The following is a 23,478-nucleotide window of genomic DNA, read 5'->3' as shown; positions in this document are numbered from 1 at the left end:
AAAACAAAATCTATAATTGTTTTCTAATTTTTTTGTCTCCACATGTCGTTGAGAAAAGCCCATGATCTAATTAACTACGTACCATCATCTAGCTTCGATGAAGTCCCTCTTGAAGTGATGTCTTGTGGATACGACATCGTACCTTACCACGTGACAGTTGACACACACCCGGATTGCAAACCCCCTCCTCCACTCGGTCATATAAAGAAAGAAACCCTAATTCACTAATTCCATAATCGATGGAATAAGGATACATCGAAGCATATAAATAGATGGGAAAATTATCACCGTTGGGTTTCAAGCGCAAGAATGACGGCGATAATACAGGGAAGAAGAGAATGAAGCCGATGGAGGCTGAAGGAGACGACGTTGTAGCAGAGAAGGCGGGGCTTCCGCTTTCGGAAGTGGTTTCTGACTGCGAAGAACGATGGTTTCTAGAGACACTTAAAGAGGCGGAGGATGGTGACGTTAGAATGCAGGTGATTGTAAGTCAAATGTACAATAGCGGCTATGGAGTTGCCAAAGATGAAGAAAAGGTTTAACCTCTGATTCTCTCTTCAGGGTTATTATTATATTTGTGTGGTTTGTACAATAATTTGTTATGTGATGTTCCATACTGCTCTCTTTCTTGTTTCCTTCTTCTATATATTATTTATTTTGGTTGATTGTGAGTGAAGTGAGTGTTCTTCTGTTTTTAAAAAAGTCGAGGTTTTTTCTTTTTCAAGAATATAGATCGAATCAGCTGTTTTGCCTTTTCTGAATTTGCGGGTTTTAAAAATTTAGGGGAAGTTTTGGATCTCAAAAGCTTCGCGAATCAGGGCTTCGGCGAGGAAACTTAGCTACAAACGTCCAGGTGATTCTTTATTATGTTTGTGGGATATCAACATTTTGGGACTACTTTTTATTTATTCATTATAATATGTTAAAGGGAATGTCAGATGTTACGGAAGTTGTAACTCCTGCAGGTTACAATGCAAGTGATTCGGATACTGATGAGTTGGTGTGTACATCTTGATAATTGCTTTCTTCAATTCTATGCAAATTAAAGGTGGGTTTTTTCTCTTCTTTGTTTAGGTTACTGTAATTTTGTTCCATATTAACATGAAGTGATGCGATATTAATATCCTTATGGCATATAAGTTGTAATTTATCCCATTAGCCTATGCTGATATGGAAAAAGTCATCTGAATTTCGATATGTGTCCCACTTCGATTTTACAACAAAAAGTTTAGGGGCTAATTAACTTGGTTTTAACACCTACGAAGCCAGTTTTTGTTTAGACTTTCCTGTTGTGCTGACATTGGTGTTTTTTTTTTTATATCATAATCAATGCAGGAAGTTGCAGCTTGAGAAAGACTATCATCTGGTCTGGGTCTGGGTCTGGGTCTGGTTCAGGAATATGATCCTTTTTCCATTTACGGCAGAATTAAGGTGCATGAGATAAAAACTGATCGAGTGCTGAAAGCTGTTTCAGAGACTCCCTATCCAGAAGGCTAATAGGTTGGGTGTGCTCTTCTTCTCTTGTGTTTGGCAATGTATATACATTCTCAAAGCCGATCAAGATTTGCACAAAATCAATGGACCAAGTCAGTTGACAATTAGATTTGTGAAGCAAGTCATTCAATACCTGGGAATGGATAAAATAACTATCAAGTGCCGCAAATCTACGAAAAACTGCAGTTTTTCGCAGCAATTAAACCCTTTTGCATATACTTCATCCATCCTTTGGATTATAATTATTACCCACAGTTAATTTGTTATAAATTTTCCTTTGCCTCCAGTTTTTTCATGCTGATTTCTGTACACAAGTTTGTTATGCTTGTATTCTCTGTTATATGGCTTACACCTTTACAATGGATTCATATTGATTTAGCCTTTTCAATTGTGCCTTTACAATGGACAGATGATTTAGCTCTTTGTATTATGCTTATTGTAATGGTCTAATGGATGCATGACCTGACCACATTCTGTTCACGGTTTGGCTTCTGTTGATCTCAATCCGTTTGTTACCTGTTCTGTTTGTGCTTTATCGCATGTGCAATCATCTATGTCATGGAAGCTACTACAGTCTCTATTCATTGAGGTTATACGAGGATGCTAGTGTATCTATCCACCACTGTATAATTATTCTATAATTTCGCTTGGACAACAGTTTTGGACAAACAATTATATAATATTTTTATCGATCCACCACTGTATAATTTTTTTAATTTTCTTTTTGTGGACCGAAAACATCTATTCTAGTTCTATTATTATATCCCAAAAAATTTCTCAAACAAAGAAGTTGGCAGTAACAATTGGAGGAGGTGAGATCTGGGAAGACTAAGCAGACAAATTAGTAAATTTCAGACTACAAATGCTTCAAACAGATCAACGGGCCAGATTCTGCTGTTATTCGTTATATTATATTGTTTTTTGTGTCGCATACGAACCTAACGAGCATAACCATATGTCACTCATTTGACTTTTGAAATGATATTGGAAAATTGTTTTTAAAATTGGAAATTTCAACGTAAATGAATCTGAAGCAGGACCCAAATTAATTAAATTCAATGATCAGTCATCCATAGGTTGATGGCTCCACATCCAACGCTTGCATATCTATTTCTCTATAGTTATTGTAATTTTATGCTCGCCCGCTTGTCAGTTAGCTGTACAAATTTTCAAATAAATTAAATACTAATATTTCTGCACCTACTCGAAATTTAATTCAAGAACACGGCAGACTCAGTGTGCATCAGCATCGGCCTCAAAAGAAAATGGTGCAAAATTAAACTCGTGTGAAATTGTGGAAACCTGATCCCATCAGACAAGTTGCGATTTTAAAAAAAAAATCTGCAAGAAAACGAAGAAAAAACATTCAAAGCATGCATGATGAATGAGCTATTGCTTCGTGTAGAGGAAGAGCAACAGCCACTTTCGTTCCCTTCTTCCTTGCTAATATATCTATATGTTGGCCACTTTTTAGCCAGATGGGGTGCAAGGTCGTATTTCCCTTCTTGCCCGCTATCGTGTTTTGAATTTGTGCGAATCGATGTCATAAAAAAGGGCTGTCTCAAAGACATTTTCTTTTGATGATAAAATATTTAGTATTAGATAAATAGTTTTTTTTCTGAATCAAATTAATGAAGGGATTCACTATATATGTTTAATCATCTGAGTTTTTTTTTCTTCCGAATGAATGTTCATGCCCCGTGTTAAATAAAATCTGGTGGCGAGGAGGGATTATCTTTGGCAGAATATACAGATCGAAGTCTGTATAATATTTATATACAAATAAACTGGTTAAATCCTATTTTTTTGCTGGTCTGAGATTTAGAGATCCCATTTCTTGCGTCTCAGTAAGTCTCTTCCATCAAGACCGATTCTAACATGGTTAATGAGTTGCTCACACTCCACTTAGTGTATGTGACGTGTATGTAACATAATATGGAGTGCAAATAAATCCATTCTTCCAACATCTCTCATTGTTAATTGGACAAATATTTAGTACATGAGGTTTTGGCTTATGGTTTTTATTCAACTGAAACCCTGATTCGCAGGATGTGGGAATTTTCTGTTGGTTTATACATGATCAATGTGTGGCCAGACTCTCTACTTCTTGCCGCTGTTTATGGTGCGGTGGAATCTGCTTCAACTGCACTCTTTGGTCCTTTGCTTGGACAGTGGGTTGATAAGTTGTCGTACATTCAGGTTCGCTTGATCATTCTTTTTAAAATCACCCTACGAGTATACCACATTATATGGGGCGCAAAAATGGTATGTGAACATTGACGTTAAATTTACCTGTTGATGAAGCTTAAAAGTGTTTTATAATGGACAGTGGAACCTGCTTTCTGTTTCAACAGGTTCTCCATCTCTGGTTATTGAGTCAGAATCTCTCATTTATGGTTGCTGGAGGCGGAGTACTTGCAATACTGGTCTACACAGGCTCGATGTCTTTAAATTTTACGGCATTCATCTCTCTTGTCGTATTGATTAATATTTTTGGAGCCGTTGGTGTCCTCTCGACTCTTGCTGGAACCATCTTGATCGAAAGAGAATGGTGTGTTATTAACTTAGTAATCATCCTACAGGGCACCTTGTTTACTTTAGTATCTCTCACACAATGTAGTGTTGCCATCAATGTTTCAGGGTGGTGGTTATATCAGAAGGCCAATCTCCTGATGTACTAACAAAGATGAACTCAATCATACGAAGGATCGATCTAGTCTGCAAGTTGTTTGCACCTGTTGTTTCCGGATTCATTATCAGCTTTGTGTCATTAACTGCATCAGCCCTGACTATGGCTCTCTGGAATGTATTATCTGTATTGTTGCAATATTGGCTTTTGATATCAGTATACAAAGGCATGCCGGCTTTGAAAGAAATAAGTGAAAGAAAGGTATCAAGATCTTTGGTGAGGGAAGTAGATGAAGTTGATTTCGAGCAGCCAGAGAGCAGCACAAGAGGGACGATAATTGATAGTTTTTCAAATACTCCTTACATCAGGGCATGGAAAGTGTATATTCAGCAAGAAGTAGCCCTACCAGGACTAGCACTTGCTCTATTGTACTTCACAGTTCTTAGGTTATCCACTTTCTTGATCACAAAAGGTTCTCTTTTCTTTGTGCTCGTTTCTTTTTTAACATATAAACAAAATGGTGCCAACAGCTTTGGATCATTAATGACTGCTACGTTGGAATGGGAAGGTATACCTACATATGTCATAGGGCTTGCACGTGGCATAAGCGCAACGGTTGGGATTGCTGCAACATTTCTGTATCCCGAGTTGCAGTCTCATATTTCGACACTTCGAACTGGTCTTTGGTCCATTTGGTCTCAGGTAAGCCACTACTTTTCCTTCAGAAAATCAATCATAGTTCAAAATGCAATAATAAGCTTGCCTTGATCCAGGAATTGAGTTTAAATATTTGCAGTGGACCTGTCTCTTGCTTTGTGTTGCCTCAGTATTTATCAGCAACAAAACTGTAGCAGCATACATGCTGATGAGTGGAGTGGCCGCGTCACGGCTTGGACTATGGATGTTTGATTTATCAGTCATTCAGCAAATGCAGGTACGTGCAGTAACAGTGTCACAGACTCACACTCCTTAGTACACGAGCCCTCGAGAAAAATGAGACTTCAGAAAGAATATCCTGCTCGCAACAATTCCCATCTGTTCTCATTTTGTGAAAATGGTATTCTTCTAGCGACTATTCTCTTATTTTTGTGAAAATAGTTAAACCGAGTAGGAAAAGTCAATTGTATATATTTTATAATGAAACTATTCACATCAGTCCGCACTATACAATCTAGAATGACTGAATGAGGTATCACAATCAAACATTTTTAAAAAAGCAGTCTTTGTCGTGAATCAACACATCAATCCAGTAGTTTTGAGCATATCTAGAAGTGGTTGACTGGTTTCTATAAATTTAAGAGGTGATACTATTTTTATATGCACAGGATCCACAAGTCCGTGCAAGCGAGAGTCTAAAAGATTCCATTAGTTTGTATTTCACATCCATCGTCACTTTACGAAAATAACAAAAAAAAAAACGACATGATCCATTTTCTTACAAAACTTGTCGAATCCAATTCGATGCAGAATAAGGGTACGCACTCACGTAATCATTTATCTGCTATACTTTAATAGGATCACGTTGCTGAAATGGATCGATGCGTCGTTGGTGGTGTCCAGAACTCGCTTCAATCCATCCTGGACCTGATGACTTATGCTATGGGAATAATAATCTCCAACCCACAGGTTACCACTGATATCTATATATTAAACATTTTTCATGGTTTCATATGTATAATCTAAAGTTGGGTATTTCTTGTATAGGATTTCTGGAAATTGATAATGATATCCTTCACGCTGGTGACATTGGCTGCTGTAGTATACAGTCTGCACATCTATAGAGTCAGAAAACACCTGATACATGGATTTAGATCATCTACTGTAGTTGATAGCACAACAACTGGTGATGTGCATTTTTATACAAGATGATCAGTTGATCATCTGATTGACCTCACACAGTGTCAGATAAAATTGAAAAATTGTCAGAGGAAACGAGATGATCAGTTGTGTAAAAAGTGCACAGCACCATGTGCTGTATTTTCAGTCACAACAGAAGATCTCAATCCTCTGATACACTTTGAGAAGCTACTTGTACTGGTTGAATTGTCTACAAGATCATCATAGCCTTGTAATTTGCAAATAAATTGTGTGCAATTTTTTTTTTTTTCATGAGTTGAGTGAAGAGATTGTTACACTTGAAACAGTGGTATCAAATGAGACGCAAGTCTTCGACGATATTGTGTGTAATTCGTGGAACAATGTCTCGTTTGGCCTATACTTGGTTCTAATTCGAACATTTTTAGATAGGCATCCGAATAAGGTTTCTGAAAATATTTTAACAAGGTATTTTAATGGGTGATTTTTTAAAGTGACATAAGTTTTTATTGCTTGGTGATTTATTTGGGTTATATATTAACTAGAAAAAAATGTAGATCTGCATCAACATAGCATTTTTATCTATAAAATTATATATTTTTATCACAATATTTGATCACATTATTAATGATAAATAATTTATATTAGTTGGTCATATTGATTAAAAAAACCATTATTTACGGATGATCTTTGAAGTATTTTTTATATATAAAGTTTAATTTTTAAACAATCAAATTTAGTGTAATTTAGAAATAGAAGGCATATATGTAATCTTATAATGATAATATCAAGAGATCGAGTCTTTATAATATAGTAGTAATAGGTTTTTCATACAACTTTTTTAATAACTCAAAGTAAAACAAATAAAATAAATCTTTTTCTTAATCAATAATTATATTTTATATAAATTTGACATATTTAAAATTGCATAAATACTAAAAATAGTTTGGATAGTTAATTGCTAGCTTATAGTTTTCCAGACGATCGAATTATTAATTTTGAAAGCTTTGATGTGTATTAAAAAACAAATAGAAATATAGTTTTTGTAATACCTTAGACTATTTGAAAAAAACGTAGAAGTTAAACAGTTTATATTTGAAAATATTAGAGTTGTTATTAAAAGTTCCTCCTTCCATACGTCCTTTGATTAATTAAAAGATGAGCTCAAAAATCGGTAAAAGTGGATTTGATCAGGATCGTTGGATGATTATTGGACGAGCTAGATTGATCTAGATCGAAGAGATCAAACGTGGACCATTATATAAAGACCGGCGGTTGATATCTGCTAGATCTAGAATTGCGTCCAAGGATTGTGATAATTCTAAAGACATGCGATTTAGATTGTACAATTCAAATGGACGCATCATATTGAATCTGATCAAGAGATGTGATTCAATGAAATTGGCTCACCAAATAAGGTTCCATATGCACAATTAGATCAAGATATGATGGATTAGATTGAATCTGATCCAAAGGACACAACTAATCACAAAAATACATCTACGACCATTGGAAAAGAATAAATAGATCCATATCTCATAATGAAATTAAGTTAGACTATCAAAAACTCGAAAATACAAATACATTTTCATGCACTGCATATTGTTGCATGTAATTTTCTTTATTCATATTGAAAGTTCAAGAAACCATATTAGAGGTTCGTCATATTTTGTGATTTGTAGAGCTCTTATCATAAAACACAAGTCGTTGTATGATGATTGTTACGTTCCATAAGTATCGTATGTGGGAACAAGTACATCTTAAAGAGATAGAGTTCAACTTTGGAGTCGACTTACATTCTGTTCGTGCCTTGTTCCAACGCTTGTTGCAACACATCATGCGACAACTTCTCGACAATTTCAAATTTTCACATCCTACAACATCAACTATTTTAAGACGAGTTTAATGTGCATTCTGAAATGGCATCTTCATCATATGTCTCATTCCAACAACTGTTTCAGTGACACATAGTGAAAAATTCGAGAAGTTTGTATGTATTGACTTCAAAAGATGACAACAAAAGATGATTTTTTTATATCACCACATTGAATTGTGAAGTTTCAACATGAGAAAGCTCCAACGATATCTGAATAGGAAATAAATAAAACAAAATAACAACTTTTGATGTATGAGAAAATGAGGATTATCTATGTCGCAAATATATTATCAAATGTTTGATGGAAGGAATGCTTGAGTGGACGTATATAGACGTAATTCCGAAACCGTGGATGGTCTATTAACTTGTAGTTAATTGTTGCTGAGGCTGGTGGTTCCAGAAGTGAGGTAAAAGGACTTCACCGCTTCTACAAGAACACACTGTGGCCATTTATTTACTTAGCCGTGTAAATTTAAGGCCCAAATATTGTTGTCTAACAAATCAAGCCTGTTTAGTATGTGGGCTCAAATATCGTTGTCCAACAAAAAGCCCACGTTCAGGATTTTGGCCCACATGTTATTTTTTCTTTTTCCTTGATTTTTTTCTCCAAGTGCAGTAAACCCTGATTCCCAAACCCTTGGCTCCTCTCGTCCTTAATTCTTGATGTTATAACCTATATTTCATATATTGAAAATGGTTCGGAGCATAAAGAACCCGAAAAAGGCAAAACGGAAAAACAAGGTAAAAATCCAATCTTTCATTGTACTTTTCTTTTTGTTTTTGTTTCAAAGTTTGATTTTAGTGTTTTATATTGTTGATCCGAGTTCTTACTTAGAGTAATTTTAAGAACAATCTGAAATTAACTATAGGGTTCGAATCATTCAACAAAAAAAAAACTATAGGGTTCGAAGAAAGGTGAAGGATCATCATCTAATTCTGCGCCTTCAGTGCCAACAAAGGTATGGCAACCGGGTGTAGACAAACTGGAGGAAGGAGAGGAGCTTCAGTGTGACCCTTCTGCGTACAACTATCTTCATGCCTTTCACATTGGATGGCCTTGTTTGAGGTCATTTTCTTACCGAATAATATTTACTGACATCGACGCTTTTTTCTTTTACCCATCTCCATAATTAAGAGTGACTGTATCTTTTGTGTGGATTAAGTGAGCTTTGTCATAATTTTGTTAAAAAGGAACTGAGATTATATTTTGATATGGAGCAGTTTTGATATATTGCGTGATTCATTGGGGTTGGTCCGAACTGAGTTTCCGCATACAGTTTATTGCATTGCTGGAACGCAGGTTAGTTCATAATTTCTGCCCATGTGCATATTTGTTGTAATTTACATATTTAGTTATGAAGCTGGGACTGTTATCACTGATTATGGTGTTATGTTACGGCATTATAATATATACCTAAGCCTAAAATATTTTGCAAACTTCAGTGGGATAAACACCGGTGATTTGTTCAACCTGAATTCTCAATGAGAAAATGGCTCAATATGTGCAACGATTTTACCACATGTTTTATATAGTTTCAATGTTTTGCCATGAAGTTAGAAATTATTTTCGTAATATTTTAAAGAGGGATACCAAGATTCTTCAAGCGATTGATTCATCGACATCAATTGTTGATTTCCCATCTTTTCAGGCAGAAAAAGCATCCTGGAATTCTATTGGAATATTTAAGATATCTAACATTTCCGGTAAGAGACGTGAACTACTGCCAACAAAGAAAAATAATGATGGTTCTGATATGGAGAGCGATAGTAGCGACAGCGACATGGATGATGAAGAGGAGGGTGGTTCTATGGCCCCTGTTTTGCAGGTATTCTTGCATTAAGTGACGGTTATTGAATTTTTTAGATTCTTTAAATTCGTGCAATGGATATAAGGCGTTCTGCGTCTTCTCTTGATCGATTTACAGCTACGAAAGGTGTCTCATCAAGGATGTATTAATCGCTTGCGTGCTATGCCACAAAATCCCCACATTTGTGCTTCGTGGGCAGATACCGGTTTTGTTCAGGTAATAGTGTTTTGGCATTAGATGTTTGGTGAACTTTACATGGTACTGTATGTTACTTTTACCTAGATTCAGCTCTGTGTACAGTGAAAACATGGAATCTGAATTCTTAGAATCTTTAGTTTTTCCAGTACAGTGACAAAGTGCAAGGACCAAAAATAGTGCTCCCTTTAAAGGCTGGATATGACTTAAAATTTGAATTCTCATCATCGGATCCTATTTTGTCCAGTACAAGAACAAATTGCAACGACCACTAACAGTGGCCTTCTTTAATGGATGGATATGACATTTGGCTCTCTTGTAAATGGAACTTGTCAAGTGAACCTTTAGTTGGCTTGATGAAGCACATTTCTGAAAATACAGAACTTAGGAAAACTTTCACTCTATAATCTGTATGATATGGTTTAACCATATCCCTTGTCAAGATATTCTAAATGCTTGAACTTCTGACGTTCCTTTTTTATTCTTCGCAGTTGTGGGACTTCAGCTCTCACGTAAATGCTTTGGTTGGTTCGGATACTAAAACTAAGCATGGAGAATCAACTGTGTCAAATCAATCTCCCTTAGTCAAATTTGGTGGACACAAGGATGAAGGCTATGCCATAGATTGGAGTCCACTCGTCCCTGGAAGGCTTGTGTCAGGTATTACTTGATGGCTTTCTCTATGTTGCCCGACTATATAAAATTGTATTTCATCATAGTTAAATATGCATAGAAATTGGTGTATTTAATATCTGCTTATAAATACACAGGGGATTGCAAGAATTGTATTCATCTGTGGGAACCAGCATCTGATTCAACGTGGGACATAGATAGCAGTCCCTTTGTTGGACACACAGCTAGCGTGGAAGATTTACAGGTAAAGTCACAATTTTGAACATGTTCTTGTATATTGCTCTCTGTTCTGAAATTATGGTTTATTACCTATTCGCAGTGGAGTCCTACAGAACCTTACGTCTTCGCCTCGTGCTCTGTTGATGGGCATGTTGCAATTTGGGATACCCGGTCGGGAAAGTCTCCTGCAGTTTCCATCAAAGCTCATAACGCTGATGTAAATGTTTTAACATGGAACAGGTGTCTAACCAGCACTGCTATTCTACTGTTTTTCTATCATCTTGCCAAATATCTTTATTATGTTGCTTGTTTCTTTAACTAGATTGGCTAGTTGCATGCTAGCATCAGGCTGTGATGATGGAACATTTTCAATCCGGGATCTTAGATTGCTCAAGGTGTGTTTTCAAATCTTCTCGTCAATTACAAAGACTTGATGTTATTTTCTAGGTTGTGTGGGAGCTTAACTAGGATCGGAAATAATGAGTCTGTTCACGACTTTTCCAAATTAGTTTAAATATTTTATGGTTCATGTTCGAAATTTCGGAATTTGAGCCGAGCTTGAACATGTTTGATCATATTGTTTAGTCAAATTCCTGCCAGAATGTTTTGTTTGATATCTTGTGAGCCTATTTAGAACTTTAATATCATAATTGATATCTTGTTTACTAGTTCACGAGCTTGATTCTGAATATGAGCCCTTGTTTGATGGAGCTCAATAATTAATTCAGATCCAAGTGAATCGAGCTCAAATTTGAACTCCTAGTTGACTTGTGCTCAATCCCAAAATATTTTTTTTTTGAGATTCAAGCAGAGCGGGCTGAAAATATGGAGCTTGGGCTCAAATTGGGTCCCCTTAAGGTCAAGGAGAAGCTCTCTAACTTTGCATCAAACAGGGATATTGATGCTTCTTGTCAGACCATTTTCCCAATTTTTTGACGGGGACGAAACAAAAGAATAAATTTGCCCGAGTGTGTGAACCTGTTCATTTTCGGATCAGCTCAAGTTTGCCAGTTTTATCTTTGTTTTCACACTCAGGAAGGAGACTCGGTTGTGGCACATTTTTGACTACCATAAACATCCCATTACTTCCATTGAATGGAGTCCACATGAGGCTTCCACATTGGCCGTGTCTTCATCTGACAATCAGTTAACGTAAGAAATCTCGAAATATCACCAATCACTGATCGTACATTCCAGCAGCTTTCATCCTCTTAACTCGTTTTTCGTCGGCCCCACTACCTATATTTTCAGAATATGGGACCTTTCTCTGGAGAAGGATGAAGAAGAGGAGGCCGAGTTCAAAACTATGACGAAAGAGCAAGTCAATGCTCCCACAGATTTACCGCCACAGCTCCTCTTTGTTCATCAGGTATCACTGCATTCTTTCACCCTCTTCCTGAACTGAATTCCATCGACAATCTCATACACTCAAGGTTCAAACTCGTTCGTCTCGCAGGGCCAAAAGGACTTGAAAGAACTTCACTGGCACTCACAGATACCGGGAATGCTCATTTCAACGGCTGCGGATAGTTTCAACATTCTCATGCCTTCGAACATCGAAACCGCTCTCCCGCCAAATAATTATTGAATGACTGGTATATGATCGATCACTTGGTGTTCGATATGTCAATGTTATGAGATTTATCACTTGTTTGGAAATTTTGTCGGTAGGAAAGTTGTAGATTTGATTAATCACTTCTTTGAACTTGTTTTCCCCTTTAAAATATAGATTTTTCTGTATCAAATCATTTTTTCTAATTTATATATCATTATGTTGCTATTTGGCTGTTTGATTAATTTCATGATGGAATGAATCTACAATCATATCAACAAGCCAAGTGCAAAACTATTTTGCATTGAACCAAATGAAATGAAACAAAACAAAATAAATACACTGGTTCATTAACTGCACATTTCTGTAACAATTTGCTTTGTCTTTATTTTAATATGTTTGTGCGTGTAGCAGCTCTCTTTGTTAACTTTTGTATATAATAAATAAATAATTAGTTCTTCTTTGAATTTTTGAAAAGTGATAAATAATTAGTTCTATCCCCCATTCTCTTTGTAAAAAGTGATACTTGGGCTAATTTTGCTTTTTAGTCTCAGCCCTTTATTTAACAAAGCAATTTGACCGTAAATTGAAAATAATCATTTAGGGAGATTATGAGTTCATTTTTTCTTGAAAATAAAGAAGATTCATTTTTGTAATTGTAAATCAGAAGTCTAGTTTTGAAAAATGAAAGAATATTCGCATGGGCAGGCAATAGACGAGAGTTGAATGACAAGTAGTGGCCAAGGAAAATTTGCACAACGAACACATACCCGTAGAAGGAACATGGTGTCGTGCTAGATTAAACTCCGTAGGGATATGGTTATTTGCAGCTCTCCGAACAAAGATTTCCCTTTAGGAGGAATTTTCAGGTTCCAAAGATGTCCCACCAAGCTCTCAAGGTATGAGTAGTCTGATTTGGATTAGAATCAAAGTGCCCCATCCCCAATTGAAATCCCGCCTTCACCGAGTACATTTCTTTAGAATCTCATTTCCAATATCTAGTGTCACTGCCTCCATTGGGATTAATAGCGATATTCAGGCTCTCTTCCACCTCAAAAGATGGAATGTCGTACCCAATTTTACTTCATTCCATTTCTCTCCAGGGTTAATGAATTCCACCACTTTTAAATCAATCCCGTCGTTTACATTTATCGAACTTTTACCGGAATACAACCCTTAAATGCTAAAATGTGTATGTCGTCTCCCACTCGCCATCGAATTCAAGTAAGTCTCGGCTCCAAATTATAGATTGCCAAACATATGACGGATTTGATCTCAATTTGGCATCCATGATATCCATATTATAGATTGCCAAATTGATCCAATATGTTGAAAAGTCCTAGATACTTTGGACATGTAGATTTGTTCCATTCCAAGAAACTCTTAAAATGTAGCATCTAACAACGTAACACGTTGAATGCTGAATTTTCCTTTGGACATGATGGATTGGATTAATTAGTTTAAGAATAATTCCGAAACTTTAAATGATAATTGTCCTCAGAAAAGCTAGTTTGTTCAATCAATTTGGTTGGAAACAAACGAAACTAACAGTTTCATCGACGGAATCTGAAATGGACAAAAAAATCCAGCTGGCAAATGGGGGAAACCCCGTGTCGTATTCCTTTCCAGCCGTGGATTGTTCCCTTCTTCCATTAAATAATCTCCTGCATTCGGATGCACACCTTTTCGTTACATATGCAATTCCATATAAATTTATAAAATAAATATTTTAATAATATTAATTAAAATTAATTTTATTTATAAAAAATAACATGCATGAATACGTGATTTTTTTTCCCGTAGTTTTCATTTTTCCATTAAAACCGAAAGAGGAACAATATCGAAAATACAAAAATGGTATTAATAATATATATTATTTAAATTAATTCAACTTATAATTGTTTTACAAAAGTATTGCTTAACTAACACATACGATTTTTAATATTTAATTAACATAATTATATGTCTAAAAAACATAATTATATATTAAAATATATTTTCATCATTTCAAATATTTATTTGCAAAAGTTCGAATAGCTAATAAACATATTTAAATCTTTCGAATCGAAATCGAGTTATAATTCATGTCACGTTCAAACAAAAATAGTAAATTATCCGAGTTTTAAATAAAATTCGAGTCAAATTCGAACATTAATTATTATTTTTATTTGACTCGACTCAATTCATCTCTGCCTTTTACTTATTTAAAATTTAGAATAAAAATATAAGAAATATATAACCAATGATACTAGAAAGAATCCGATCGACAAATTTCGTAAGTATTTGACTAACGCAACAGTCGCAGGTGATAATAACTCCTTTTCCCACTAAGTCCACTGGCTCCTCCAGTTACCCACCCCTCGTCGTCTTCTTCCCCCATCCTCTCTCTCGCTTCCTTTATTTTTCTTTCCTTCTTCAAACCAAAACTCTTCTTTTAAAATATACCAGATTTCTCCAAATAATCGTAACTATTTATACCAGAAAATTATCATGACGTAAATTTTTTCGTCTTAATTGAGTCAGTTTCTCCAACCAACGACCCAATTATGATTTCCCGTTTTGTCCATATTTTTTTCGTCGATTTTCCTTTCTTCTACTCTTTGCCCATGCGCTCACTCGTCGGGGCTAACCATACTTCTGCTCGCTTCTGCTCTCGTTAATTGGGAACATTATTCCCTGTTTTTGGGTCTCTTTTTTTAAGCTAAATATTATTTTTTTTTATTAAAAAAAATAGGATTTTAATTGTTTGTTATGGAGCCGAGTTGGGGGAAACCCAACTTTCTGAGGAATGTTCTGGTGCGTCTGTTTCTCTTATGTGTGTTTATCATCGCTCTACGATTCGCTTACGTGGTGACTATTCGAGGAGAGTCGTGTGACATAGGCGATTTCTGTTTCTTTTCGTTGCCGGAAAATTTCACCCTCGTCGCCGGTGCTGGGCAGCTGAACAAAGCCTCGTCCTCAGGTGTGCAGTCAGCTCCGATGCCCAAGAAAGTCCCTGATCTCTGGTCCACGAAGGGGTTCCAAAAAGCTGTTGGATTTTACTCGTCGGTGTTTCAGGATCTCATATCCGATGGCTTTCTGAGCCTTAATTCGAAAACCCTTTGCGTGGAAACACCAACAGGAGCTGACGTTTTCGCGCTGAAGGAGCTAGGTGTGGAGGATTCGATTGTTATTGCTAAGAAAGGTTTCAAGCCATTGGTGGTTTCGGGGCAGGGTTTTAAGCACCCGTTCGATGATGAGAATTTTGATTTAGTCTTTTGTGGAGGTGGAGTGGTGGAGAAATCGTTGAGGCCGGGCGATTTTGCGGCGGAGATTACCAGGACGATGAAGCCTGAAGGGTTTCTGGTTACCCTCACTACGGCCAACGATACATACAGTTTTGAATCATTTCTTGATTTATTCCATTCTTTTAAACTGGTAAAGAGTCAGGATTTTGTTGGGTTCGATTCCGATGTGCCTTTCATTCGCGAAATTGTGATGCAAAAGGTGTATGTCAATGGGAATAGTGGTCGACTGGTTGAAAAAGTTGGTGGTGATCTGAACAATAAATGCTCTGTCGCCTCTTATAAACTGAATTTGATTAGGAAAGCTGAGCCTTTGATTGAAGAAGAACCGAAAAAACCATGGATTACTTTGAAGAAGAACATTCAGAACATAAAGTACTTGCCTTCCATGGCTGATATTAGTTTTAAGACGAAGTATGTGTATGTTGATGTTGGAGTAAGGAGCTATGGCTCTAGCATTGTCAGTTGGTTTAAGAAGCAATATCCAAAGCAAAATAAGACGTTCGAGATCTACGCGATCGAAGCTGATAGGACTTTCCATGACGAGTACAAGAACAAGAAAGGTGTTACTTTACTCCCCTATGCAGCTTGGGTGCGAAATGAGAGCCTGTTCTTTGAAATAAACGAAGACCCTGGTCATAAAAAGCTAGAAAAAGGTAGAGGGATGGGGAGAATTCAACCAACTCAGTCGTCTGGTAGTTCTAGTTCCTCTGCTGACGTAGATGAGATCCAGGGATTTGATTTTTCGAATTGGTTAAAGAATACGGTAACGGAGAGAGATTATGTGGTGATGAAGATGGATGTGGAAGGGACTGAATTTGATTTGATTCCTATGTTGTTTGAGACAGGAGCTATTTGTTTGATCGACGAGCTGTTTCTTGAATGTCATTACAATAGGTGGCAGAAATGCTGCCCGGGAGAGAGGACAAGCAAGTACCAGAAAACATATGGGCAGTGCTTGGAGCTGTTTACCTCTCTTAGAAAAAGTGGAGTTCTGGTGCATCAATGGTGGTGACCGGTAACTCCTGCTGTACATGTTGTTACTTCATACTTTTAATTCCTGCAAACATAGATTTATGTAGTTTTTTTTTATCGTTTTTCGTTACATTTTACATTCCAATTCCAAATGTATTTTTTGTTTGAAGAAAAATCCTGACAGAATTGATTCGCTTTTGTTGCCTTCATCAAGTTGTCAAAAACAAAGATATCAAAGAATTATTTGTAGTTCTAGTTTCTTGTTGGGAAAAACAAATGATTTTACAACCATTTCAGAACTACAACAAGCATCTTTGTGGACTTGTGAAATGGAGATATGCATATACAATCTTCTATACATGGTCATTGAGTAGCAATATTTTTTCATTCCTCTACACTTTAAGATGATATTTGAGACCTGTAGCATTTTGTTCCTTTTAGCAAGTATAGTATAATTGCATCGCCAACTTGTTCGTAGTCGGATGTGGACCTAGGATTTATATATTGTGGGGGTGGTCCATTCATATTTAGTGGGAAACTTGCCCTTCGCACTCGTCTATCGCGGATCCATATTTCTTCTACTGAATAAACATCCGCATGTGCTATTTTGTATGAAGTTGTCACTTGCCAGCTTTGATGTGACGACGCTGCTTAGCCTGCCACCACTAACTGTGAGGTTATTTGATCAGCTCTGTACAGATTATGAAGAAGTTATATACATTGTTTCCCTTCCCCAGGTTTTCATTCTCTCGCCCTCTCGATCCTCGTCTTTCTTTAATTCGTAGAGCTGAAAACTCACTCGAAGACGTACGAATCCGGAACGTACCAAAATCACAATCGCTTAGGTTAGATAGAGGCTGCGGGAGTGGAATTCTCACAGTTTGTTCAATAGAGAGCTTGCTTGTGTAATTGCATCTATTCATTTATTGTTTAAAAGTGCATTAATAAAATTCTGGCCGTCACATCGTCCACCCTTTGTTTGTAGGTGACGGCTTCTGCTTCTTTAAGCTATCACCTATTCATCAATAATATTCCAATCTCCAGTGTACTTGTCCAAAAATTTTTTTAATACCAATTTAATATGATTCAATTTAATTAAAAAAATAATAATAAATAAAGAAAGAACCAAGCGGCCCAGCCAGGCCTTCACTCACAAAATCTCGGTCAGAAGTTATGCCAGAAGTGCGACAAGTGATTATGGATGCCATGTTTCACGTCGAACATTTAATTTAATTTAATAAATATTATATGTATAATGAAAGTTACACGTATGGTTATATATTATTTTTGAAATTGTAAATGTATTTTAATTGAAACAACTCTTCTAAAAGTGCATTTGAGTATTAATCCTCAATTCATGCAATTTTTTTTTTTTGGATATCACAGGGCTTGAGGTAGGGGTGTCAAAGTGCAACACGACCCGTCAACCCGACACGACCCAACACGAAAAAAATCAGGTTCGGATTGGGGTTTTTCGGGTTCGGGTTGGGTGGGTTCGGGTTAGTGCTGGGTTAGACGGGTTTTGGGTTGGGTCGGGTTGGGTCGGGGGTTGACCCGAAAACTTTTTTTTTGAAAATATTACCTATATTTTTATATATTGTATGTTTGAACAAAATTTATTGTATATTTATATGTTAAATTTTCATCATTTAATATTTATTTTGTATATTTTTTATTTTTTTAACAATTGTTTATTTGATTTAGTAAATATACTTTTAATTTTCTACCATTAAACTTTCAAATTTAAATCGAAAATTTTGTTATTATGTGTTTAAATTAAAATATTATTATTTTTTTATTTTTTCGAATTTTTTTCATTAATTTTTTTTAAAAAATAAAATAAATAAATAAATTTCGGGTTAGACGGGTTGATTCAGGTTAGACGGATTCGTGTTCGGGTTGGGGGTTTTCGGGTTGCTTCGGGTTCGGGTTGAAAAAAAATATTTCGCGGGTTGACCCGAAACCCGACCCACCCGACCCGATTGACACCCCTAGCTTGAGGGATTTACCGGACTATTAAGTACAATTCTAGTTCGGTAGTAATATTTCATTTCAAATTTAGAAACAGAATTTATTTTGATTATTCAAACGAGGTCAAAATCGAATTCAACTGTACAAATATCTCTAATCTCTGTGAATCATTTTTCACCAAACAAGTATTAAATGAATGGAATTGGGATACAGACCCAATCTATGCGAATTTTGGACCATAATAATAAGGGTGTCAATTTGGGTGGGTTGGGTCGGGTTGAGCAATAGTACTATTCAAAAATTGCTCAACCCGAACCCGATCAACTCGATTAACCCGATTTCAATTTTTAAAATTTTTTTTAAAGAAAATTAAAAAAAATATTTTAATTTAAACACATAATAACAAAATTTTCGATTTAAATTTGAAAGTCAAATTATAGAAAAATAAAATATATTTACTAAATCAAATAAACAATTGTTTAGAAAATAAAAAATGTTCAAAATAAATATTAAATTATGAAAATTTATGATATAAATATACAATAAATATTTTTTCAGACATACAATATATAAAAATATAGTTAATATTTATTAATTATATATTTTAAAAAAATATAAAATTTTCGACCCTATCAATTTTTTCGAGTCAGCTATCCGGTCCAACCCGATCTGATCCGAACCCGAAAACTCCAAACCCAAACCTGATTTTTTTCGGGTTGGTGAGTCGTGTCTAATTTTGACACTCCTACATAATAACAACCATGTTTTACTGGCTACTATTACCAGATCTAACACATTCAAATTCAAAAGGAATTTAAGTTACTGATACAATGACACTTTTTTAATACTTTTCTAAAAATTAGACTATAGGTTTACAAAATTCAATTCTAAGTGATTTTTTATTTATATATATTTTAAATGATTTTTATTTTTATATAAAAAGTTATGATTTTAGTTTAAACTAATTAGTTATTGTATCACATTGTAAACTTTTAATATGGATATATGTATTGTTACTGATTTGGGTCTCTATTTATTCAGCCCGAACTAATAAATTCCAAGCCCATATCTGGTCCAGTTAGAAAGCCGGCACGATCACCAAATCTTCCATATCTAATCGTATCAAGGTTCTGTTTCTGATCGTCGTGGATGCACGGATTTGAATTCTGGTGACTTGTCAAATCTCAATTTATCATATTCTCGATGCTTTTTGTTTTTTGCAAGTGTTGAATTTTCGCCATGAAATTAGGAAATCTGGAGCACGTCTATTTATTTGGGGAAAATATGTAATATAATGTTTTCATGAAGTTTTGTATGCTCAACTGTGATGGATTGGATTGTGATTTTTGTTTACTAACTCCAAAATAAGATTTTTACGGCGTGGTTTGTGTCACGTTTTGCAATCTTTTTTTCCCGTAGGATGGAGTTACTGGAGTACTATCTATCCGGGGTACACACTCGTTGCCTGAGTGTCATGTTTTGTAATGTGGTGTGGTTTAGCTTGGGTTTTTTTTTTAACCTTAACCATGTACAGGGAGTGTTAATATACTTGTATCATATCAAGGATGGCGTGCAGTGACTTGACCATGATAAGTGTTGCACGGTCTGACAAATTTTCTTTGAAATTGTAAAATGAGCAGTTTGTGCATATTTTTTCCGGTTAGGAAGAAGTTTGTGGCCATTCTGCTCGCCATGAGAACAAAATATTTTCCCACTTCTCAATAGAGTTCTATTTAGGAAACTCTTGAGGATTTTCAGTATTGATGTTGTATTTATGACTGATCAGGTTTATATGTGACTACTTGTGGTTGTGGTGGTGGTGGTGTTTGTTGAATATTTTATTCACTTTGCCATTTCATTGTCTTATTAGGTTTTTATTGACAGATTCATCTTATTTGTTTATGTTGTACACGCATTGTGAGCTGATCGTAGTCCGACTCGAAGCTCTAGTGTGTAGTTATGCTATCTTTCTTTATGTTTCTGAAACTGGAAAATGCTTTTTCGGAGGACGATGTAGGAATAACGATCTCTTTTAGATATAGGCTACAAAATAGCTTAGAAAGATGCTGCAGATTCGACTGACCAAACCAGCTAACGAAAGTGGTGGTGGAAGTGTGAAACCTGCCCCCGCCGACAATGTCAGAGTTGCATGCCCTGATCATCTTGTTTTAGCAGATCTTCCTGTAGCCAAGAGCCTTGGTTCAGCAAGTGCTTCAGCTGTCATCAAGACTGTTGGCCGCAGGTCTCGCCGCCAGCTTGGTGAGCGTGTTCATTTTTGTGTCAGATGTGATTTCCCTATCGCTATATATGGGCGTCTGGTAAGTAATGCATATAAGTTCTTACTGGTAGTGCAATTTCATCTCTGTTTTTCACTTAATAAACTATATTGCTTGGTAGTCTATTTTTAATTAGAGAACGAGTCTCAAGGATGTGGAATAATTTTATTCTGTTACGCATTCATATTCTTTACCACTACAACAAATGTGACACCTGTACATCTGTGTTACTGTCAGCACTCTATACATTCTTCCACGAACGTGGTCTCAATAATTTAACACTGAGAAAGAACTCTGAAAATTTTTTTTGCTGCTTCACTCTCGTACTCTCATTCGTCATGTCTCAACTCTCATGCTTGGCACCTTTTGCCCGAGTGTGATGGAAACTTTTGTTTCGTTGATATTATTTAGTTGAGGCTCCATTATGAGCCAATTACAAGTGATGCTACAGCATATTTGCAGTTTCTTATAGGGGATTATAAATTTTATGGATAATTTTTTCATCAGTTTTACCACGGTTTCGTTCTAGAGAAGATATCAGTGATCTGTTTATTATACTCATTACAAGCCGCGCTTATTGCAAGGCCGTGGTTTTTCCGCATTTGTTTTCCCAGTATGGGTTTTTATGCCTGTTCTTTCATTCCAGGGTTTATTTTGTCGTATTAAAGTCATTCAATTTGCATCTTTTATGTTTCATCTATTTGCTAGCAACTTTATCTTCCCCATGTTTGTGTTTTGAGAAAATCAACAATCTTATGTTATTGCAGAGCCCCTGTGAGCATGCATTTTGTCTGGACTGTGCTAGAAGTGATTCTGTTTGTTACCTGTAAGAAATGTTTATTTGACCCTTTTTAAATATTTTGGTGGACTAATGCGAGTGTCTCAGAGTCCCATTTGCTCATGATCTTCCAGAAGAGTAAAAGATTTACAATCTTGATGATTATGGGAGATGGGTGCTGTAATATGGACTTGAAATTCGATTATTTGTGACCATACTTTGTCTTTGGTTCACTTTGGTTTACAGTGATTATTTTCCTTGTTATGCAGCTGTGATGAACGCATTCAAAAGATTCAGACAATTAAAATGATGGAAGGAATCTTCATTTGTGCAGCTCCTCATTGTCTCAAGTCTTTCTTGAAGAAAACTGAATTTGAGTCGCACATAAATGAAATCCATGCCGACCTTCTTCATCCACTCAAGGAAAAGGAAGGAAATGAGTCAGAAGCTACAAGTGCTAGAAAACCTTCGGCCTCGGATTCCACAGTTCAAGCACCCCTAAGACCAGTATTTTCTTCAAGTTCAAATCTTCATGCTCATGAACATGAGGACAAAAGCCAACGACCCCAATCCAGAGATCTGCCACCTCTGAGACCTAGTATGCATCCAATGTCATTGCCACATTTTCCCGGAATAGTCCCAAATCACCTGTCAGATCAACAGCATGATGGTAACCAATCCCAAGTTTTTGACAGAGCCGCCACCCAGATCCACTTTCCTCAACAAACCTTTGATCCTCAGGGTAGTCTGAGGCAAGATTCAGGTCAGTTGATATATAGGAAACTCAAGTTTTATATGGGTCCCCTACATCTTATCAACTATAATTGTCATCCACCTAATTTTTGCAGCAGCAACCAATCAAAACCCAGTCTTACCTGCCCCACAATTTGGCTATTCTCCTTATATATCTGATGGAACACAGCAGTTCTTTGGTTCTCCATATGATACGGTGAGGCCAGGTGCCATGGCAGAAGCTGGATCAGAGCATGTTACTTTTTTAGGTTTCCCACCTGGACCTGCTGGACCCATGAATTTTGCACAAAACTATCCCCTGCCGTGGAATATGGGAATGGTTTCTGGCCCTTTGGAAACTCCTCTTGCCCAAGGAGCTACAGATGGTTTTGTGAACGTGTCCGATCCTCAAGGACGGGGATTCTATCAGGGTGATTATGGACAGAATGCATCTGTTTTGCCTCCGAATTTGCCTCCACCTGCGGCCAATAAAACTGTTGAACGGAGGCCCCCATCCTTGCCTCTTCCACCACCACTTCCATCTCCTCTACTTTCTTCCCATTTATCGCAACTAAAACAAGGGTGGTCATACCCTAGTGATGGAATCCGTGATACTCCACCAGGCTTCGGTTGGCAGCCTGAGGGACGTGACGGCTTCGGGGGTGGGCCGGACTAGGCCTTTTTCTTTCCACAAGTAGCTTGCTAAAATTTCCTTCAACTGCTCATTTGATTTGAAATACAATCATTGTATAATTAGGTTTGTTTTGAGATGATGTGTAAAACAAAGGACTGAGTTTTCCACTGAGTTTTGGATCAGTGGTCAGTGGTGTTTGGCTTCGGTGCCATTTAAGTATTTTTCAGAAAAATTATGCTCCATGTATCTGTGGTGCAAACTTGGAAATATTAATGAACTGGAAAATATAACACATCACTCGTAAGAATATTTTCCAATTTTCCCTTCTTCCCCGTATTTTAAGGAACGATTGACACAAGAAAGTGTAGTGTGCACAAAACTCGCCTCAGTTTGGATACATTTTCTTTGTATAGTTATGCTAATATACTGGCCAATTAAAATGTTGTTTTTATTAGTGAAAATAAAGAAAGCAGCACTTTTTTCTTCGGAAAGATTGCTAGAAATATTGTTTTCAGAGGCATTAGATTGGAAGTTCATAAATTATTAACTTTAGCTCAAGTTGTCTGTGTTTTCTTTTCTTTTTCTTCTCGTTAAACCAACGGTGAAT

At 36.3% G+C, this 23,478-nt stretch overlaps 5 protein-coding genes across 13 annotated transcripts; all 5 read left to right on the top strand.

Annotated features, from left to right (window-relative positions):
- The first annotated feature begins 128 nt into the window (after window positions 1-128).
- Window positions 129-1,998, top strand: LOC140965884 (uncharacterized). Of its 2 annotated transcripts, none has more exons than XM_073426151.1 (4): window positions 129-536; window positions 784-853; window positions 939-1,048; window positions 1,336-1,998. In XM_073426151.1, the coding sequence occupies exons 1-3, from the start codon at window positions 273-275 to the stop codon at window positions 1,013-1,015; spliced, it is 411 nt and encodes a 136-aa protein (XP_073282252.1). In that variant the 5' UTR covers window positions 129-272; the 3' UTR covers window positions 1,016-1,048; window positions 1,336-1,998. The 2 variants fall into 2 exon arrangements, with proteins under 2 accessions (XP_073282252.1, XP_073282329.1); XM_073426228.1 differs by having other exon boundaries at window positions 134-536; window positions 966-1,048.
- A 654-nt stretch (window positions 1,999-2,652) lies between these two features.
- On the top strand, window positions 2,653-6,377 carry LOC140987083 (solute carrier family 40 member 1-like). Of its 4 annotated transcripts, none has more exons than XM_073455484.1 (9): window positions 2,664-2,984; window positions 3,543-3,693; window positions 3,849-4,045; window positions 4,135-4,569; window positions 4,654-4,825; window positions 4,920-5,057; window positions 5,639-5,749; window positions 5,828-5,925; window positions 6,139-6,369. In XM_073455484.1, exons 1-9 carry the CDS (start codon window positions 2,872-2,874, stop codon window positions 6,185-6,187), a joined length of 1,464 nt encoding a protein of 487 aa, XP_073311585.1. In that variant the 5' UTR covers window positions 2,664-2,871; the 3' UTR covers window positions 6,188-6,369. The 4 variants fall into 4 exon arrangements, 3 of the variants coding, with proteins under 3 accessions (XP_073311577.1, XP_073311585.1, XP_073311593.1); XM_073455492.1 differs by lacking the exon at window positions 2,664-2,984 and adding an exon at window positions 3,085-3,341; XM_073455476.1 differs by having other exon boundaries at window positions 2,653-2,984; window positions 4,135-4,825; window positions 6,139-6,377.
- A 2,072-nt stretch (window positions 6,378-8,449) lies between these two features.
- Window positions 8,450-12,449, top strand: LOC140987069 (protein HEAT STRESS TOLERANT DWD 1-like). The gene is given in 13 exon segments (XM_073455469.1): window positions 8,450-8,555; window positions 8,717-8,880; window positions 9,036-9,114; window positions 9,464-9,640; window positions 9,740-9,838; window positions 10,309-10,477; window positions 10,588-10,694; window positions 10,770-10,909; window positions 10,992-11,064; window positions 11,705-11,728; window positions 11,730-11,821; window positions 11,921-12,038; window positions 12,126-12,449. Coding segments are annotated over 13 exon segments (1,422 nt in total). The 5' UTR covers window positions 8,450-8,507; the 3' UTR covers window positions 12,258-12,449.
- Window positions 12,450-14,623: 2,174 nt separating this feature from the next.
- Window positions 14,624-17,438, top strand: LOC140987043 (uncharacterized). 2 transcript variants are annotated; one of them, XM_073455467.1, is made up of 2 exons: window positions 14,624-16,523; window positions 17,218-17,438. In XM_073455467.1, the coding sequence occupies exon 1, from the start codon at window positions 14,973-14,975 to the stop codon at window positions 16,518-16,520; it is 1,548 nt and encodes a 515-aa protein (XP_073311568.1). In that variant the 5' UTR covers window positions 14,624-14,972; the 3' UTR covers window positions 16,521-16,523; window positions 17,218-17,438. The 2 variants fall into 2 exon arrangements, with proteins under 2 accessions (XP_073311568.1, XP_073311569.1); XM_073455468.1 differs by having other exon boundaries at window positions 17,266-17,283.
- Window positions 17,439-19,464: 2,026 nt separating this feature from the next.
- LOC140987017 (E3 ubiquitin-protein ligase HAKAI homolog) lies at window positions 19,465-23,192 on the top strand. 4 transcript variants are annotated; one of them, XM_073455466.1, is made up of 5 exons: window positions 19,465-19,620; window positions 20,459-20,769; window positions 21,495-21,553; window positions 21,775-22,268; window positions 22,357-23,192. In XM_073455466.1, the coding sequence occupies exons 2-5, from the start codon at window positions 20,515-20,517 to the stop codon at window positions 22,911-22,913; spliced, it is 1,365 nt and encodes a 454-aa protein (XP_073311567.1). In that variant the 5' UTR covers window positions 19,465-19,620; window positions 20,459-20,514; the 3' UTR covers window positions 22,914-23,192. The 4 variants fall into 4 exon arrangements, with proteins under 4 accessions (XP_073311567.1, XP_073311547.1, XP_073311553.1 ...); XM_073455446.1 differs by having other exon boundaries at window positions 22,354-23,192; XM_073455452.1 differs by having other exon boundaries at window positions 19,477-19,578; window positions 22,354-23,192.
- The last annotated feature ends 286 nt before the right edge of the window (window positions 23,193-23,478 follow it).

Source organism: Primulina huaijiensis, chromosome 1 (genome assembly GCF_012295235.1).
Source record: "Primulina huaijiensis isolate GDHJ02 chromosome 1, ASM1229523v2, whole genome shotgun sequence".
Classification (NCBI taxonomy): domain Eukaryota; kingdom Viridiplantae; phylum Streptophyta; class Magnoliopsida; order Lamiales; family Gesneriaceae; genus Primulina; species Primulina huaijiensis.
The sequence above is the reverse complement of the archived record's forward strand: the minus strand, read 5'-3'. Positions and strand labels throughout refer to the sequence as shown.